The sequence below is a fragment of the Asterias rubens genome, assembly GCF_902459465.1.
Source record: "Asterias rubens chromosome 8 unlocalized genomic scaffold, eAstRub1.3 super_scaffold_89, whole genome shotgun sequence".
NCBI lineage: Eukaryota > Metazoa > Echinodermata > Asteroidea > Forcipulatida > Asteriidae > Asterias > Asterias rubens.
Genome location: NW_022985693.1, coordinates 1,405,478 through 1,424,731, shown reverse-complemented (window position 1 = coordinate 1,424,731; position 19,254 = coordinate 1,405,478). Strand labels below are relative to the sequence as shown.

The window sequence follows — 19,254 nt, the reverse complement described above, 5'->3', positions numbered from 1 at the left end:
GTTGGTCTTCCAAAAGCGTTTGTAACCTTTTGTTATAAAATGCATAATTAGAAAGATGTTGTAAAAGTAGAATACAATGATCCACACAAACATGCCTCAAAATTGCGTGGTTTTACTTTTACCTCGTCGACTAACACGGTCGGCCATAATGGTAGTCGAATGGCCGACCGTGTTAGTTCGCAAAGTACAAGGAAAACCGTGCAACTTTGAGGCAAATTTGTGTGGATCATTTGCATTCTACTTTTAAAACATCTTTCCAACCATGCATTTTATAATAAACGGTTTTTATAGACCAACTCGTCCGATCCAAGGCAAAGTGTTCCTTTAATACTTTACAACAAATTGCAAGAAAGGTAAAGATCTAATGCCTAAGTTAAATGTTAGTCGCGCCATGTTAACACACTATTCAATGGTAAAACAATTATTGCATAAGATGTTCATGTCTTTCAGAGACATGTTCCCATGCAGAGAATCTGAAACAAAGATGATTTCTTAAGCATTAATGATCTTGATTGACATAATCCATTCCATGAGGTTTAAAATTTTCTATGTGTCTTTTGTATGCTCTATTCATCGTCTATCTTTGTTCCTAATCTCCCATCTAGGGAAGAAAAACAGTACAGAAACCAGGGGACTACATCTTAGAGTTGAAGAACTGCGGACCCACAGACTGTGAGAGACTTCTGTCTACCCTAAGCTCCCTGAAAGTTTCTCTGGGTAGTAACACCATAAGCTGGGTGCAGCAATTTGGAGATAGGGGCTTGGAGGAAATACTGAAGATACTGGATGAATTTTCTACAAGGTACATTTGGGTGTGAACGTAAGGGGGAAAATAAAGTATTGGTTGAGAATCTATTATGCAATAAATTCCTACTTGTTCATGTATTCAATACTTGTAATGTATACGACTTTGACCCAAAGTCAGCAGACTTAGGCCGTGTCCTAATTAGGGGCTACAGCTACGGCTACAGTAAGATTTCCGCGTCATGTGTTGAGGTATAGGACATCCTTAGTAACACCTTTAGCAACAGCATTAGCCGTAGCTGTAGACACCAAATTGGATCTGGACTAACCTGTCTACAGTTTCCTCATACCTGTTAGAGTGATGCTATTTTGTGTAGACTGCTTTATGATTGAGCTAACTAAGATACAGTAACACCTAAGTGTATGCTAACTTAAAATTCTGCTTTCTCCAGAAGAAGATCAGAGCATACTGATCGAAACGTCGAATTGAAACCAACGGTTCTTTTCAGAACAACCCCAACTCATTAGAGATAGTCATTACATGGAGTTACCGCAAACCTTTCTATAAATTATGTAACTCCATAGCCCATTTACGTGTTATTATAAGACTATTAAAGTGTTTTCAAATTAGGACTTTCACTTTTCACACTAAAGCCCCCATCCACAATGCGCAATGCACCTACACGCGCCCATCCTGCGTGTCATTTTGGGAGTCAATTTCGCAGTCAAAATTTGCAGAAAGGAATTCACTCCCATAAATGCGAAAATAATAGCCGTCATTCTTGGGAGGTGCATTCCGTGTTGTGCAAGGGGTCTATTGTAAGCCCCACCAAAAACATTCTTCTTAGAGATTTTGATTCAGATGACTGGGCATGTAATTGTTTAAACTCGCTTAAATCCTTTTGTTTTCTGAGTTCTCTAATCCTTCTATATGCTGTCATAATATAAAGTCAAGTATCAAATGCATATTGTCAAAATATATTGATTAATTTCAAGAGTCAAAATACAGTTTTTTGTATCAACGATTTGTCTCTCTTAATTTCACGTTTCTAGGGAAGACCAAAGAAGTGTGGACATCAGACATGAGTGCATCAAATGCCTGAAAGCATTCATGAACAACAAGTATGGTATCCAAATGGTGTTTTCAAAAGAGGGTGCTCTAAGCACTGTGGCAGGAACACTAGACCCTCATCATGAGCAGATCATGATGGAAACGGTGCGACTGCTTGCTGCTGTGTGCCTGTATCCCGGTGGGTAAGTTGACAATACAATTTCTGTAAGAAGTGACAGCTCTATTAAGAAGACACAAAATCCTGTCCTTGGTTACTCCAAAATGAAAGCTTTGTTTCTGGGCTTGGTTCCAGACTCAGATTATTCATCTTATCAAGCAGAGCCCACTTTGATGAATCCTTTCCTGTAAGAAGTATGCCCGTTCTTTCTGCCAATAGAGGGCCTACTATAACAGTCTTTAAAACTACTGCCGCTGACAAGAAATGTGTTGTGTCCAAGCACTCCGAGTCACTGGTCCCAAGCTATGGTGTTGTACATAGCAGAGTTTGGGTTTGAATCCTGGTTATGAAACTTTGTGGCCTTGATCAAGGCACTTAACCATAATTGCTTAGTAAGGCTCTTAGTGGATGATACCCATGCCTATCCTTATGGACTGAGAAGGGGGTAACCCTGTTTCAGCCCCCAGTAGTACATTGTAGGTGGCAATTGCCCCTGGTTACAGTTGATTATGGTTGACAGCCAAGTCAGATAATTGTGGACCTCACCTTGAAGAATTAATTAAACAAACATGTAATTAGTGTATCAAGAAAACTATATTGTGTAAATGAGCAATGCCATCAGTTGTTAGCGATACATGACCAGTCTAAAAGGAAGTAAACCCTGTAAGCACGAACACGATCAACATTTTCTTGTAAAAAATACTCACTGCTCATTATGTTAATAATATTACACTGCGGCTGGTGTCATTCTAGATTACTATACAGTCTCAAGTAGTCATGAAAACACCAAGTATTGATTCGAGTATATAGCTTGAAGATTTATTGTAAACACAAGGTATACATTTCGGAGTGCAATGCTTGTAAATTATACTCGCTTTGGTGAAGTAATGTTAAGCATTTATTCATCTTGGGCGGTTAAACTCACACACAAACAATTTTCTACTACCACTTTCTAAAAAGAATACAGAAATTATGCTTTGTCAAGGTCGATAGTAATATACGTCTGAACTGTGTTGTAAGGCCTGTTGGATGTTCATAACCGACACTGGCTTTATCAATATTTTTATGGTCCAAGAACATCCGTACATGTAGATCCGGATTAGAAACCTGACTGTGTGGTGTCATTTTCCATGAAACTTGAACCCTCATCATTTCTTTCTTAGCTTCAGAAATGACTTGAGCACTGTACCTTAAGAGGTTTTAATTTTGGGAATTTCCCTGTTACTACTTTTCTCCTTTGTTTTGCAACATCTAGGATAATATTGATTATGTTCAATTTCCTGTCTTTTAATGTTAATGTGTCATGGGCGTTGGCAGTTGCATAAAAAGTTTACCACAAAAATTGTATGTGATGCGTTCCAGTTTTTTAACTGTCATGACAATGATGACGTAATTTAGTTCCAACTTATATTTTTCTATGCAAGTAATTATTTAATGGGTGACTACACAAAGCATTTATAACAAGATACATGTAGTGTTCCTTTACCCTAAGGATCATATCAAGTAATGTAATTATTCCCATCCTCAGACATGTACAACCCCCTTTACAACCCCTCAAGGCTACCAACTCAATGGGAATGTATTCACTTTAAGAAGTTCCTGCTGAAGGGTTGAGCAATTAAAAAATCCACAAGACCTTTTTGCTTTTGCAAGAAATGTATTTGTCTTTAAGATGCTCATTGAAATACTTTGAGGTATCTGTTCATGTTTTTAACAATTAAACACAACTTCTTAGTGCAGTTGTTGAATCCAGCTTTGACCTTTCTTGTTTAGACATGAGAAAGTGCTTGCAGCTTTAACAGATGTGGCAGAGTTTAGAAGTCGGCCAAGATTTGCACCGATCATTGAAGCACTTAAACAAGAGGAAAATCCAACACTGCAGGTACTTGTTCACATAAATACTGTCTAGAAATCACTCCTTTTATGATTTGAACTAGTGCATTAAATTAGATATCATCTTATTGGCCACCATCTGTTCATGTTTAGACAAAAGAAATAAATTTTGTATCAAAAAAGTTGGTAATTTTGAATGTACATTTTATGAAGAGTTCTGCAGGTCTACAGCTAATTCATGGTAATTGGGGGGGGGGGTGCCTCATGCTTTTGCTGTTGTTTGGATTGCGGCCTCTTAAAAGTAGTTCCAATATTCAACATACATGTTTGTCAAACTGAAGAATGGCATTGTTGTCATGCATTGTTCAGGCTGAAGTCTGGCTCAAACTTTCTTGAAATTGGCAGAGCAATTTCTGGTTTATAAATTTTAAAGAAGCTATGAAGAAAGGGCGAGATTTGATTATGCAGTGAGCACATATTTCTGCAGTAGCCAAGTATAAAATGTGTTTGGATTTTCTGATAACATTTTGCCTTGGTACTAGCACTTCACCAGTTCTGAATAGAAGACAATCACCATGGGTGTATTGTAAACAGTCTTTTAACTGCACTCTGTTGATTGATATCTTACATTCAGGTCCTGCTGTGTGTAAGTTTCCCTGTCTACAAATTGGAACAGACATATTCTTTGTACCTCATGTGACTCACACTGACCAATCAAATTTAGTCATCAAACAGCTGTCTGTGCTAAAAAAAAGTTTAAATGATTTAATCAAAGATGAGCAGTTGTTTTGTAGCAGCTCAAAGAAATATTGGCAAGATACCAATGTCGCAGATTAATAATAGTATGGTTATATTTATAAGTTTTGTTGAAGGACAAAACTCTGGAAATCTTTGCAGGACTTAAGTCCTTGAAAAATTTGCTCTTTATAGTATTATTCAATATTTCCATCTTCATGTTACTTTTTCGTTCTGATGATCTGCCTTATGCATACTTTACAAAAGATGGAATTATGCTGTTTGTTAATCATCTTAGAAAATTCTTGTTGGCTTGAATGGAGTTTACAGAATGACTTTGGTGCATAATCTGCCCCTTCTACTACTCCAGATACAGACCTATATTTTGCCCCCTTTAAAGTTCACTTTGCAATAAATAGAAGCCCTTTTCACACTACTCTATATCCCAGGGTTGCCCCTGGGGAATAACTGCTGGCCTTTCCACACTATAAAAGCCCTTTTTACACATTTTACCCTGGGGTTAACTCCCTTAACCTTACCCCTGAGCAGGGTTACTTATTTCCTTGGAATAAGTTAAATCCCAGAGTTTTTTTAAGTGTGAAAAGATCGACCAAACGTTCCCAGGAATTTCCCTGACTATAGTGTGAAAAGGGCTTGTGTTCACTTTACCCCCTGTATGCCTCTGGTCTGCCCCTGCAAATGGGCATACCCGGGATACAGCCACCCATGCTACGGAGTGGGGGTAAGGGGTAAGACCCTAGGGTGTTCTTGGAACAAGCAACCTCAACCCTGTGGCATAGGGAGACAGTCTGAAAGTCAGCTGGGGTAACTGGGGGGTAAAATAAAGTCCCAAGTTCTCCCCAGGGCTGTATTCCACGGGGATTAGAGATCCAGTGTAAAAAGGGCTAGAAGTGTTTATCCACTTCCTTCATCTCTGCTGAAATCATGGGATACCCTGTATGGTTGTTCCATGGACTAAACTTGGAAGGTGGCAATTGGCTGAGAAAGTGCTGACACATTGTTCTGTCAGCAAAGAAAATAGCAAGGGTTTAGAACATTGATGATGAGCAGTTATACTCTGTGTGTTCCTTCAGCTGTCAGTTGCTCGATTGTAGTGTTTAATTGCCTTTGGGTTTGCCGGAGGGAGCTATAGTACAGAAAGATGGGTCTTCAGGTCGAGGATCTCCTCTGGGGTTCGAACCACAAACCTGTGAGTTGATTGTCTTAGGGTAATGCATCATGCTCTGTGGATAAACCATTTATAACCTACAAATCTCCTGGCAAAGCTACAAGCATCTGGATGTGTCTTACTTTGAGAACACGGCATGTTTCCGTTTTCTTTTGTGCTGTTTGGTAGTCATAAAACCTCAAATGTTTTATGGAAGATTTTCTTGAAGCAGTTTCGTTGGGATATTCTTGGAATATAGACAGCAAGCCATCTTTTGATACGGTGGTTGGGTGGTTTTTCTTTGCATGAAAGAGGACTTTGCCATTATTTTATGGCCAGTTTTTCAGTGGTAGTCTGACTGTCAAGACAAAGTGCTGCTTTAAAAGGACCTGTAAGACGTAGATTTTGTTTCTACACCTAACCTGATATAATCAATGTCCTGATCGTATTTTCTCTATTTTCCATCTCTAGACTGTATGCATGCAGTTAGTGAATGCTGTTATCATCACACCACGGGAACCAGAGGAACTAGACTTCAGGTTACATCTACGCAATGAGTTTCTTAGAACAGGAATGTTGGACCTACTTCCAGTAAGTAGCAATGTTATAATTGTCCATCTTGTTTATTTTACATTGTAATGTTTATGCATGGAGAAACTGTGAGTTAGTCTCCCCATTAGGATGCCAGCAAGGTTGACAAGCGACCGCACCAAAAGTTGACCAAACTCAAATGTTTGAAAGTGTGATTAATGCATTTGTTATTAATTTTGTCCACATGTGGTAGAAATGGGAAGAAAGGAAAAATGGGAATTACTCTGTTATCTAAGTGGCTTGCAGATTAAAGAAGCAACTTTTGTTGGCAATAAACTTTTACATTCCCAACCAATTTTTAAAATCAAAGTCAGGTATTTTAAACTACTTCGTACGCCTGGGCGACAAGTGCCATCAGTGTCAAATTAGCTACTATTGATTGTTAGTCGAGTCGTGAGTACCGTTTTCAACTACTCGGTTAATCGTGTCGCCACGACTACTTCAACAATATTCCCGACTACCTGGTTGGTGAACCAATTGTGTTAGTCACGACTATTCACAACAACATAATTTACTTTGAAGACAAATCAGATATCTGTGACACAATCCTTCAATCCTTTCAGCGTAAATTTTACTATATTGTCAAACCACATGCCGCAATGCATCTTGGGAATGAAAAATTTCTGTCAAAGTCAAAACTTTTTAAAGTGCGACTAGTTGAGTAGTAAATTTCACTAGTCGCCCAGGCTTGCTTCTTAGCCATTTCTACTCCCCTGTCATGCTGAAATTATTTGACCAGTCACAATCCAGTTGTATTTTGGCTTTGGTTATTTGCTCATTTCTGTGTCAAACAACTGACTTGTGCATATTCAAAATTCTAGGACCAAGTTGGTGGTTTACATGTGAGCTATTCTGTTTCTTCAAATACTTTAGGAAACATTATGTTATTTTTATGGGAAGAAAAATTTAGCGATGAAGTAATATTAGTGTAAACTTTTTTTTAACAAATCAATAATGAAAAACCTGAGAATAAGAATTTTGCCCTACTGACCCTCACGCCACCATTCAAATTATGTAGTGGTGGCACAAATTATTTCAGAAAAAGGGTTTCTAGAAAATAAAAAACTTCCCAAGTTTTTATGTGAATTTTAGAAGAGTTAGAAAAGAGGAACTTTTATTTTGAAAAATTGGAATAAATAGAATTTCTTTTCAAAAGATTTGATTTTCTAAACAAAATAATGCCTTCATTCTCCTTGTTTTTGATTTAAGCACGAGACTTGCACAGTCTATCTAGGTATAATACATCAATTCATGCACAACTAATAAGCCTACTTCCATATATCAGTATTGGGGAATGATTCAATGAAAATTCAGTGAAGCAAGAATAGGATCAATTTGCAATCATCCAAGATGCCTGCAAACACCTGCTGATGTACCATTGCTGAGAACCAAGACAGTAACATCTTAACTAGTTCGAACCAAGTGCCAGACGCTATAAAAGATAAAGTGCAGTAAAGCATGGCTCATCCTTTTTTTCAAATTTGTGAAAGCGAAATGAATTTCCTTTGCGTCACATTTGAACAATTCTTGTTTCCGTGCCGGAAACTCGCTTCACATTTGCTTTTTGAAAATATGAACCCGGCTTTAAGAGTACAGATTATGACATGTACATTTGAAGTGTATCCTTCAGCAGTTGTCAAGAGTCACTATGAAAATGTCAAAAATCAACATAATTTTCCATTAAAGAAAAGCAATGGTTTAAAGTTGTGTGGTCCAGTATTCGTAAAATTTTCTTTTTTCAAAGAGGTCTAAATTTGTTGGTCACATCGACCTAAAATTGACCTAGCACCTTTAAAATGTGTACGCTGTTTCTAAGAAAACTTTGATCAGAAGGTAGTCTCTAACAATAGATGCCATTAAATTCAATCAAGGTGTTAGTAAACTTCTAATAGGTAATTCAATCATATTATTGTTAATGGGGTTGGATTTCTCTAAGAGTTAAGACTAGTCTTATTTCGAGTCCTCATGTAAGACTAGCCGTAAGTTTTTAAAAACTAATAGGACTAATCCTTCACTTTTTGAAATTGACCCCTGGTTAGAAATCTAAGTAAATACAATTTTATTTATAACAAAACACATTATTCTTCAAAAAGATTTCCAAATTTTGCAGGTTTCCATAATTTCCAAATTTTGCAGGTTTCCACAATTTTTAGATGGCTCTGAAATAATCAATGTAGGTACCTGTAGAACTACGTGTACAACACTTGGGCTTTAGAAGTACAAGATAATAGTCGGTTAATACTTGTGCATGACAAATGATTGGTAATATACTTCTTCACGATTGGTCTGTTCAGCTGTTGGTTAGCATGCTAAGTTAAAGTCCTGTCATAAGAATTGACCCAATAAGACATTTAATTTCCTCCCAAGAAATCCTCTATTCAGATTGCTTCCTTGGAACTCTTTGTCCGTAAAAATACTTTGAAATTATTCACTTGGCGACCTTTTAATTTATTGGTTTTATTTGGAAGTGTCACTTTGGAAACTTGCAACATGTGTCAGGTGGAAAGGTTTACAATGTTATTAATGGACTGAGTGAAACATCCTTTTTAAAGCAGCACACATTTGTATTACGATATGTCATCATTTCAGAGCACCTTTTACTTTTGTCAGGACAGCATAACTTTGAGATACGTGTAATATATTATATCTCAAAGTTATTTTTTTTTAAACACTGCTGTCCTGATCAAAGTAAACGGTGCTCAAAATTGATGCCATTTAAATGCATACTCTACTTTGGTTTAATTATTCTAAAACAACATGTATTTTTAGTTAAATTATTAATTCTATTTTTAATGAGAAGCTTGTCCCAAAAACTATTGCATTAAATTTTTGGAAGCTTCTGTAATGCTTAAGCAGGTAATTTTAATTGTCATATTGTGTGCAGTAACTGGTTTTGAATGCATAGATTAATTGCTGGTTTCCTTAGTTTGAATTGAGTTCCCGTAAATTCCTCTTTGTATTCCAGATGAAAATTTTCTAAATGCAAAATGTAGCATGAAGCATCAGTGAAGTTGTTTAAAAGTTACACATAAACTCTGCATTGGTTGACATTAAAAATCTGCAAAATAATTTTTTTGACAAATTAATTGCACTGCGTCATACATACATGTACATATACCAATTCTAAGTACATGTAAATCTTTGAGGCATAATCACGATTTAGATATTAAAATAAGTTAGTAGTTGTCTTTAAATTGAGGCTAATCTTGATTGCCTATTTTCATTACCTTTTTATGGAAGAAAAATAAATCATTTTCCAGCTTTATTCAGGCATGCAACTCTTCCGCGGAATTCCGCCTAATATATGCCTGGCAACAACAGTGTACAACTACAATCAAGTAAAATAAGCCTAGTGCATGCTAACAATGCACCTGAGAGCATAATAAACCTCAACATTTTCTAGGGTACCATTGTGGGTATCATGTCCCATGGCGTTTCGGCTGCCTCGCTCCGCACTTGCGTTGTGCCTTTGAAAATGTTCCTCTTTTTTTTTCAACGGGCAGTTGCATGCCTGTTTATTGTTGCAGCTATTATTTCAGAACGACGATTGCAGTATTAAAGTTGATATTTAACCCCATACTTTTTCTACCATTATCAGGAATTACGAGACAATAAGATAAGTGAGCTGGAAACACAGATGACAGTTTTTGATGAACATCGAGAGGACGATTATGATGAATTCTGCCATCGATTTGAAGGTCTCAAAGTCGAAATAGAATATCCTTTGAAAAGTAGTAAGAAAATTTCTGTTGTAGGGGACACATGATGAACAGGCTGTTGTGACAACTATTGCACTTCCATTTCTTCTTTGTTCAAAGTTGTGCAATTGTTATTTGCAAGCTGTTGCACACTTTCTAGTTCTCGAGTTGAATGTTTTTTGTAGTGGCAGAGCAGATAAGAATGCATGACTCAAATTCTGTTGGTTTCTGATCAGCAGAGTGTTGGTTCGAGCCCAGGTCATGACTTTCATGGCATTAAGCAAGCCACTAAACTAACAGCTGTTAATTGGTCAATTAGAGTATTTATACATACAGTACGTGTACATAACTTCTTGAAGACTACAGCTGAAAACCTGGAGTGAACTATGTTTGTATAATTGGCAGTATTATCAAATTGTTAAGAGATAAATGGTTGTGGCAGTGGTGTTTACTAAAGGATCCCTCTCTCTCAAAGTTACTTTTTGAAGGTTTGCCTTTATAGGAAATGATGATTTACGTTTTGTGCATTCAGTAAAAGAAAACATCCTGTTTACTGAATCTGTTCCTTTACTCAGTGGACTTAGTCATTCCACTTTCTGGAGTTAGATTTAGGGGAAGTGTCCCAGGTGCTACTAAAAAAAGAGAATTGCTATATATGGTGTAGTCTTGTGGGATGTGAACTTGTCCTCAAAAAACCCACTCTGTGGGGTTGTTCTCTTAGAACAAGGGTTAGGGACCAGCCGTCGATTTCACAAAACTCTTCCTAACTTAAGACTAATTTGAGGACTTAGGACGAGTCCAAACCCTGCACTGTAGCATGCAAACCTTAAGAATAATACTAAGTTAGGGCGACTTACTCAGATAAGACGAGTCTTAACTCTTTGTGAAATCGACGGCAGGAACAATTTAAGGGAAAAGTGATCAGAAAAAAAAGTTTATTATGAATGATCAGCTTATAAGTTGTATACGCACAACAATAATATATGTCAAATAGGCATAATTGGTTAGGACTCTTAACACATACGTAGTAAACTAATCTACTTTCCAATTCTCTTCTGTGTCTGATGAAAGTGCACAATTTGGAACGGAACTTTAAAAGGGCAAGTCAATTTACCCATGTTCACTTCTTTATGAATAGATTGTTAGAAATTTGTTTTTGTTTGATGCACTCCAGGTCTTTCATTGAGTAAAAGCATAAACTGTGCATCCTCAGTTAGGTATTATATGCCACAATGATTGCTTCCTGTTCTAAGAAAAAGAGATCAATAGGGGGGGGGGGGCTATGTGTGTTTTATGCAGTTGTCAAAAAGAATATGTGATTATTTGATTCTTTAACTACTGATTACCGATGAGGAGTCAGCATACCAGCTGCTTCATCAACTCGTAAGTGACACTCCGGCCGAGCCATTCTTCCTGTCAATCCTTCAACATCTTCTCTTGATCAGAGAGGATAGTGCCATCAGGTAAATGTCACATCAGGTGTTGTTATACATCAATTGGGTTGTCCCTAAGTGTTTGATGTTGCAAGTCATTGATGAGGATGAGGGGGTGGATGAATGGGAGAGACAGGGTTACACTAGAGCTTTTTTACACTGGCTTATTCAAGTAAAATCCATTTAAAAAAAGGGGGACATATTACACATTTGTTAGCATGGCCAATCATCTGTGTTGGTTTTTCGATACAATAACTACAATAGATTTTCAGTTTGCATCGGGGATGAAGAATACTAATTTTGGTTTTACCCTTACATCGCTGTGTGTTAACCATGTATACTCAGTACTTTCCCTGAGACCAAACATTTCCAATGTTGTGATCAAAAGTAACAAGTTATTTTCTTTAATACTTGTGTTCATATATTTCTCTCTGATGCTTGACGCTAAGTTTGGTTTGACATTAAACAATGGGATGCCCCTTACCAAATTGTTTGTTTTTAATTGTTGAAATATCAAGTCATTTACGTCTTTTGGGAAAATGCAGTGAATTTCTATCGATAAACTTGGTAGCTCTTAATCCAAGTGAATATGAACCATCATGTCTGTATGCCAACCATAAATGGTGACTAGTTGGAATGATTTAATGCACTTTAGATTTGTTAAATTTCTATGTACTGTTTAATTCTCACAATTGTTTTTTTTTCCAACAAGAGTATGGAATAAACGTTTATTGAATTGAATTTATTTTGTTGATAGACCCCAGTACTACAAACTAATAGAAGAGTGCATATCTCAGGTTGTTCTCCATCGAGGAGGCTTTGATCCAGACTTCAGACATACACAGAAGTTTGAAATAGATGTGGATCCTCTCATAGGTGAGTGAGGCTTTTTGTAATGGCTACTTGAATCTTGAGTTGCAAAAAACGTTGCTGCTGTCCTGGAGAGGGTGGGTTGCAAAAAAACCATTTGTATGTTTCCTTGTGCTGTAAATTTATTCATTTATTTCAAGCTAATTAAATATTGTGTGAAAATTCATTTTGCCTCCTTTTTGGATTAATATAGAGCTCAGACTGATTCTATCTGTATCAATCTTTATTTTAAAAGAAGTGTGACGTCACAATAAAAAAATCAGGGGGTAATATTAACAACTCTTTAAAAAGGGGTTTTATATGTTTGCTAATTGGAACTCATTGTCTTTTTAAATCTTATAAACTAATCTGTGTAAAAATTAAAAGGTGGTAGCTTTTTTGAGATCTCTGTGCCAGAACTCTGGAGCGGTTATGTCCATGCAGAAAAAATAATCTGCAATTTAAATACACTATCTGAGAAAGTTACTGTAATGCACTTCTCAGATTCAATTTTGATAAAAAGTGATCTGTTTTTCCATAATCGCAGTACTTCCAAGCGAAAAGTTTCCTGGAAATGCATTAAACTATCCAAAGCTGCTGTACTTCTTACCGAGTAAATTTTTATTGCCACTAACTTTCAGAGTCATTACCAAATGTATACAGAATCTAAAAGATGAAGCATATTTAGATAAGTTTGCTAACCAATGGCAAGTTGTTCTATTCTAAATGGTGTTTCATTTTTGAAGAAAAAGAAATGTCATGTATGTAAACATTAATGTACATCAATTGATTTCCCTTTTCTTTTTTATATTTCAGAGGGACTTAAGGAAAAGGCATTTTATGAAACATTAGAAACGAAGGCACATAAGTTAGAAAAAGAGGTAAGTACATTTCTGTTGATTTGCCACATAGGCCCTTTTCGAAACGACTGGATTTAGCTTTGGACTAGGCTCAGGCTAGCTTGGCCCTTCGGTTGTTTTGACAATGATGCATGCTTTGCGTATACGCGCCCAGGGTTTCAGACGAGAGGACGAAGCCGAAGCCGTGGTTTCGAAAAAGGTCATAGTAGTTTTTATTCTTAAAATTAGTCAATTAGAATGGATGAACTGTCCCAGGTATTTTGAATATAATTTGAAGTATAGTTGCCCCAATTAAGAAGAGATTACACAATGTGGAATAGGCCTCCTTGGCAATGAAATTGTTTTCACAGTATGTCTCTTCATACACCATGCATCACTGCCTGATTGCAGATGGAGAACAACAATGATAAACATATTGTCTAGTTCAACCAAGCATGATTTTTTGTTTGACATGATGATTTAATATTGCAACCATGATTCGCTAGAGTGAACATCAACATCATCATCGTTTCGGTTTCAAGTCTGGTGTTCAACCTGTTCTTGGTTGGCCTGCTTTCTCCCTATGGCTCTCCTCCACTTGGCCCTTGCCGTCGGGTCCCTTGCATTCACTCCAATCAGTTGGCCATGGGGTGTGGGCCAATCCCCAACCATAGTTTTAATATTGGAGCAAAGTTTCACAGCCGGATGAACAACCCATTTTATTTGTTGCCTTCTGTACTGCCACAAACCCCATGAGCAATTCATGTAAAGCATTTTATTAAGAAACAAATGGTTGCTATTATGGAATGAATCATTCTGCAAGCATTTGCCGAACCATATGGAAACAATAAACATCTGCTTCCCTTCCAAAGTCTCGGACATATTCAAACATTTTCCAAAATACATTACTTCAACATAATATGATGGAAACATTAAAACTGTCCCTTTTCGGAGGTAAACATTTGAATAGATGCAAAACTGGCACAGTCCGTAGCACAGAGGGTATTAATCATTCATCTTTTTGCAAATTAAATAAGCTACACCAATGCTCCAAAATTACACCTTAATTACATGAGTTGCTCACAGTGAAGATGCAGAGAATTACAGACATATACTGGAAAGTGTTCAATGACAACTCATCCGTTGTTTGCTCCCAGGTGAGCCCACTGTATCACAAGGAAATCAGTACCTGGGGAACTTATAAACTGCCCTACTTTGACATGCCCCCACTTTATTTCCCAATTGTAGGCGTCTGGACTCTATTAAATAGTTGATGATTTAGTGCCCATGGGCTCCAAAGACAAATTCATAGTTGCCATTTAGAGTTTCCTGTGATGATAGATCATAAAAGCAAACAATCGAAACACACCCAGTGGGATTCTACTACTCACTGTAGAGTGAGTTGAATTCCAGGAGAAGAAGGATTGACCATTATCCATACACGTGGGCGTACTATATAAGATCTCCTGTTTATGAATCATTAAATAATTGGAAATATTTCAAGTCCTTTTTTATTTCATTGGGACACTGGAAATTCCAGGCTTTCTGGACATGTGTGAAAGTGCTGTCCTTTATTTAAAAAAGCAAGTGTACTATCTCCTTTAGTCTTAAGAGGCACTGTGTCTGTGGTGGGACTCCATGTTTATTGCCTATTGACCCAATTCACCTGAGGTCATCATCAGAATAGTCTTTGATGCGTCATATTGGTGGGCAATGTTACTGTGCGCTTTTCAGTGAAGTGCGCACTTAAGGCGAGGTGTAAACCTATTGCCCACCAACATCGTGAACATGGACAGTCGCCGCGTGTGATGGCGTGCAAGGGGTCAATAGATGTTGTTTGTTTGTTGGGGTGTTTATTTGTTTGTTTAAATGATCTTACTGTAAACGGAACTCAGTAAAATCCCACAAGGGGATAAACACACACAATACTTATTCTAGTCATTGTGAAATCAGCAGTTAGCTTGGTTGGATTCGAACCCACAACATTGTGATTGCATGTCCTTCAGTTGGGCCACTGTGACCACATGTAGGCTTGAGCAAATAATAATTTCTAAAGCTGCACCATTGTAACTAGTAGTAGGATGAATGAGTACATTGGGTTCATAGGTAGTCCAAAAAAGGAGAAGTGTGCTAGTAAAATAACTGTGTATCCATGTACATGCTAAGCTCTGAAAGGCAATAGCCATACAAATCAAATGGTGTTGTTTGAACTGTGGTTAATGTTTTGTTTTGCAGTACAAGACAGGCCCAATTTTTACCCTTGGAAGTTGTTAAGCTGATGTCTCATACGTAGATTTGAGTAGTCCCTTGACCAAATTGCCCTATCCTTGAAGCTCAATGTTTTTACACGGCTAAAATGTGCAAACATGTTTGTGTTATGTGTTGTAAGGTCCCCCTTAGCAAGTACTCAACTCATAACAACTTTACTTTAATTTAAACTGTTTGGCCATACCTTCGTGGCAATTTGCAACTATTATTTTTCAGGAAATTCCAAGCATGGTTGTTTAATAGCCAAGATCCTGTATTGAGAAAAACAAAATATCCTTCAATTATTGATTCACATCACTGTGGTTGGGGATGTCGAAATGATTCTTAAAAGGTCTTAATCCTTTTTCCTTCATCCTTGTCACCTGCTATGTACCGAATAATCTTAAATCTCAATATCCCAGATTCTAGACACCGATATGAACTCCATGCAGACTTACTTGATCCCTAGAGTATGTTTATTGCTCTCTTCAGACAACTTTATGTCACCCCTGGTCTCTTGTAAATTGTCCCCTACAGGCTGGCTCAGGTATCCCTGGTGATCGTCTTCATTTCCTGTCTTAGTCATTCTTCATCTTGACCCAAGTATTCATTATCAGTCTACCCACACTCATTTGTCAGTAGAAGATTCTATAGACTGCAATATATCTATTTGGAAAAGGGGTTTGCAAACTAAGCTTGGACTATACACAAATGTATGATTTATCATTGTATTCCCTGTTGGAAGCAGTTGAGAAAACTCCAACCTTGGTTGAGGAAACGTCTGTCTATGTTGGCACATTACAGTTGATTGTAAACTCTTACACTTGACGTTTCAGTTGGAGCAAGAATTAACAGCACGGCAGGAGTCAGAAGCTAAACTCTCCCAGGCGCACAAGAAGAATGAAGAGTATGAGAAGAAAATAGCAGAACTTGAAACAAAGGTATGACTTGTTACTTCTCATTTGGGTCTTTGCATATGTTTAGTTTATTTATGCCATTGTTCGATTGCAATAATACTAGGCCATTGAATCATGCATAGCCTCTCTCCCTTTTAAAGAACATAGCAGAGTTTTATGAACAATGAGACCGTTTTTGAATGAATCAGTTTTAGTATACAATTTGAAATAAAATTAAAGTAAGTAACTAAGGCAAAACTTACTACGAAAGTCTCATTTTGGGTGGAACAAAGAAAAATTGACTGGAGCGAGGCTTGAACCTGCGACCTCCGAATTAACGTGCCGGCACGCAAGTCATGCTCTTGTAAATTTGTTCCGTTCAACCTGAAATAAAATTCACCCAATCAGTTTCCCTTGTGGTTTATTACTTGATATAAGGTTCTGAATGGCTCAAAGATATTGACAAAATAGGAGATCGCCACCATCAACTCTATTTTGACTTGCACTCCCGAAAAAGATATTGACAGAATAGCGAGACCAGCAACATAGGGCTAGATATGTAGCTCAGTTGGTAGAGCGCTGGCACGTTAGTCTGGAGGTTGCTGGTTCAGAACTCGATCTAGTAAATTTGTTAAAAGCACGCTCCAGTAATTTATTTTCAATTTTATTTTGCTCAGCCCCAAATTAGGAGAGAAAAATGTTGAGAAACTATTTCTTTCTTTTCAGCTTGCATCAGGTGTGATTGTTCCTGCCTCATCAGTTCCTCCAGGTGGAATACCTCAAGCACCTCCACTTCCAGGAGGAGGGGGTCCACCTCCTCCTCCACCCCCTCCATTCCCAGGTGGTGCTCCTCCACCCCCACCCCCACCTCCTGGGATGGGTGGCGGACCACCTCCACCCCCACCCCCACCCCCTGGAATGGGAGGTCCACCACCACCCCCGCCACCACCTGGTATGGGTGGGCCACCACCACCACCCGGTATGGGACCACCTGGTCCCCCACCACCACCAGGTGGAGTGCCTATGTTTGGTGGAAAGGGACCAGCTACACCCTCACCTATAGCAGCTCTTCCTCATGGGATGAGGGCAAAGAAGAAATACAGTCAGCAAACACCATTAAAGAGGGCCAATTGGAACAAGGTATGTAGGTGTTTGTTTAATAGCAAACGACAAATATTGTCAACAATTTTCACTTCAATTTAAAGGAGCGTTACAGAATTGGAAACAAATTGTGAAGATCACAGATTTACATAAAACTTACACGGTCTAATGATGATGGTAGTAGAAAACATCCATTGACATTTTTCTGCCTAAAATGTGTCATATTTGATGAGAAATATATAAAACTAGTTTCCTGTTTGGAGTTTATCGCTCATTGAGTGTTTTATTCATTTTTGTTTTTAAATCGATTTGGTTTGGGTGTAAACTGACAAATTTACCCAACCTACATGTAACAGTGTCATAGCATTGTGTCCGCCATATCTCCAAAAGGCTTATGCCTGGTTAGTTGTTTCAAACGCATGTTTAAAACTCGACATTCAACTTGCTAGACTTCTCCGGCGATTTTAGGGGGTTTGGAGACTTAAGGGTGAAACATAAAAGTTTTGAAATTATCTTAAAGATTGAAATAAATATAGTTTTTTTTCCCCTACATGTACATATAGATTCAGCCTAGGACACTCAACAAAGATTCCTTCTGGGTAAATGTTGATGAAGAGAAGATTGAAGATGAAACTGTACTTACGGAACTGGCTTCAATTTTCGCGTCCAAAGCAGGTAGACAATGTTTTTGAGATTAATATGGGGAAAAATCATCACATTTCAATTTTCTAAATCTTGTTTGTATTTAATTTAAATATAAAATCAACTATTTGCTTGTCTTTCCAGCTGCCAAAAAGCTTGGTGGTGAAGATGATGGTGATGGCAAGAAACTATCTGCTAAGAAAAAGACTAAGGCTTTCAAAGTCTTAGACGCCAAGACGGGACAGAACTTGGGTGAGTCTTACTTGGAGAGAATAACAACCAGCTTATTTGAATGGGTGTCTTACATGTATGAAACCTTGGCATGTATCCACCATTTCAGCTTTTTAAAAAGCATATGGGTTTATGTTGAAGTACAACCAATAAGTTCAAACTCACAGGGTCATAGGCTGGTAAGTATTCCAACAAATGAATGACCATCAGAACTTACTTTGTGAAAAGCATTGCAGCTGTTGATAAACTATTTTGAGAAAGGATCTATGGAAACTTTTTCACCCGAAACTTCAGTAAACCTGAATCGTTTCATAGATTTCTTAGGGTTGGTGTCTGTTTGCGAATGCTGTGGCCATAGTTGCAGTTGGTACCTGCTATCACCTCAATTAACATGGATGAATTAGTAGAACACAGTATGCCAAGCTTATTGTATTTATTATGTACAACACAGTATGCAAATTCACAGCTAGCCAAGCTACTTTTATTTACTATGTTTATATTCTATGTGTGTTTCAGCAATTCTACTAGGTTCCTTGAGAGTTCCCCATGTGGATATGAAACGTTGGATCCTTGAGATTGATGAGAATCGTCTGAATGAGGGTATGATCCAATCACTGCTAAACAATCTCCCTGAACCTGAACAGATCAACAGTGTCTTTGCACTCAAAGAGGAGTACGATGACATGGCAGAAGCTGAACAGTTCTGTGTTACTGTGAGTCACTATTTCAACTTACTGTACTGTCTATTACAGATACTGACTTATTGGAAAGGGGCACTTGCAATCACATACATTGATGAGGGTGGGAGTATGGTACCACACAAGGAAATCACTTTTGAGTCTTTCTTTTTGTGTTCGGTAGTGTAATTTATTTTTAATAGGTAATGCATGAGTTGTGGGAGAGCACATTTAAATTTGCCAGGAACATAATATCCTGATATTAATATACATTTGGTTTGCAGTTACACCATTTACTTCCATATTCTACTACTGCGGAGCAGATTTATATGATTGTTTGG

The 19,254-nt window shown here is 37.6% G+C and overlaps 1 protein-coding gene across 1 annotated transcript in view; it reads left to right on the top strand.

Moving 5' to 3' along the window:
• The window catches only part of LOC117305515 (protein diaphanous homolog 2-like), a 43,404-nt gene that overhangs the window by 15,330 nt on the left and 8,820 nt on the right, over positions 1-19,254 (top strand). Inside the window, exons 4-16 of the mRNA XM_033790382.1 lie at positions 606-802; positions 1,798-1,998; positions 3,747-3,855; positions 6,181-6,300; positions 9,899-10,017; positions 11,345-11,461; positions 12,189-12,307; positions 13,097-13,161; positions 16,203-16,307; positions 16,989-17,402; positions 17,927-18,038; positions 18,150-18,257; positions 18,753-18,949. Of these exons, the coding sequence (XP_033646273.1) occupies positions 606-802; positions 1,798-1,998; positions 3,747-3,855; positions 6,181-6,300; positions 9,899-10,017; positions 11,345-11,461; positions 12,189-12,307; positions 13,097-13,161; positions 16,203-16,307; positions 16,989-17,402; positions 17,927-18,038; positions 18,150-18,257; positions 18,753-18,949 (1,983 nt within the window). The remainder of the gene's footprint in view (positions 1-605; positions 803-1,797; positions 1,999-3,746; positions 3,856-6,180; positions 6,301-9,898; positions 10,018-11,344; positions 11,462-12,188; positions 12,308-13,096; positions 13,162-16,202; positions 16,308-16,988; positions 17,403-17,926; positions 18,039-18,149; positions 18,258-18,752; positions 18,950-19,254) is intronic.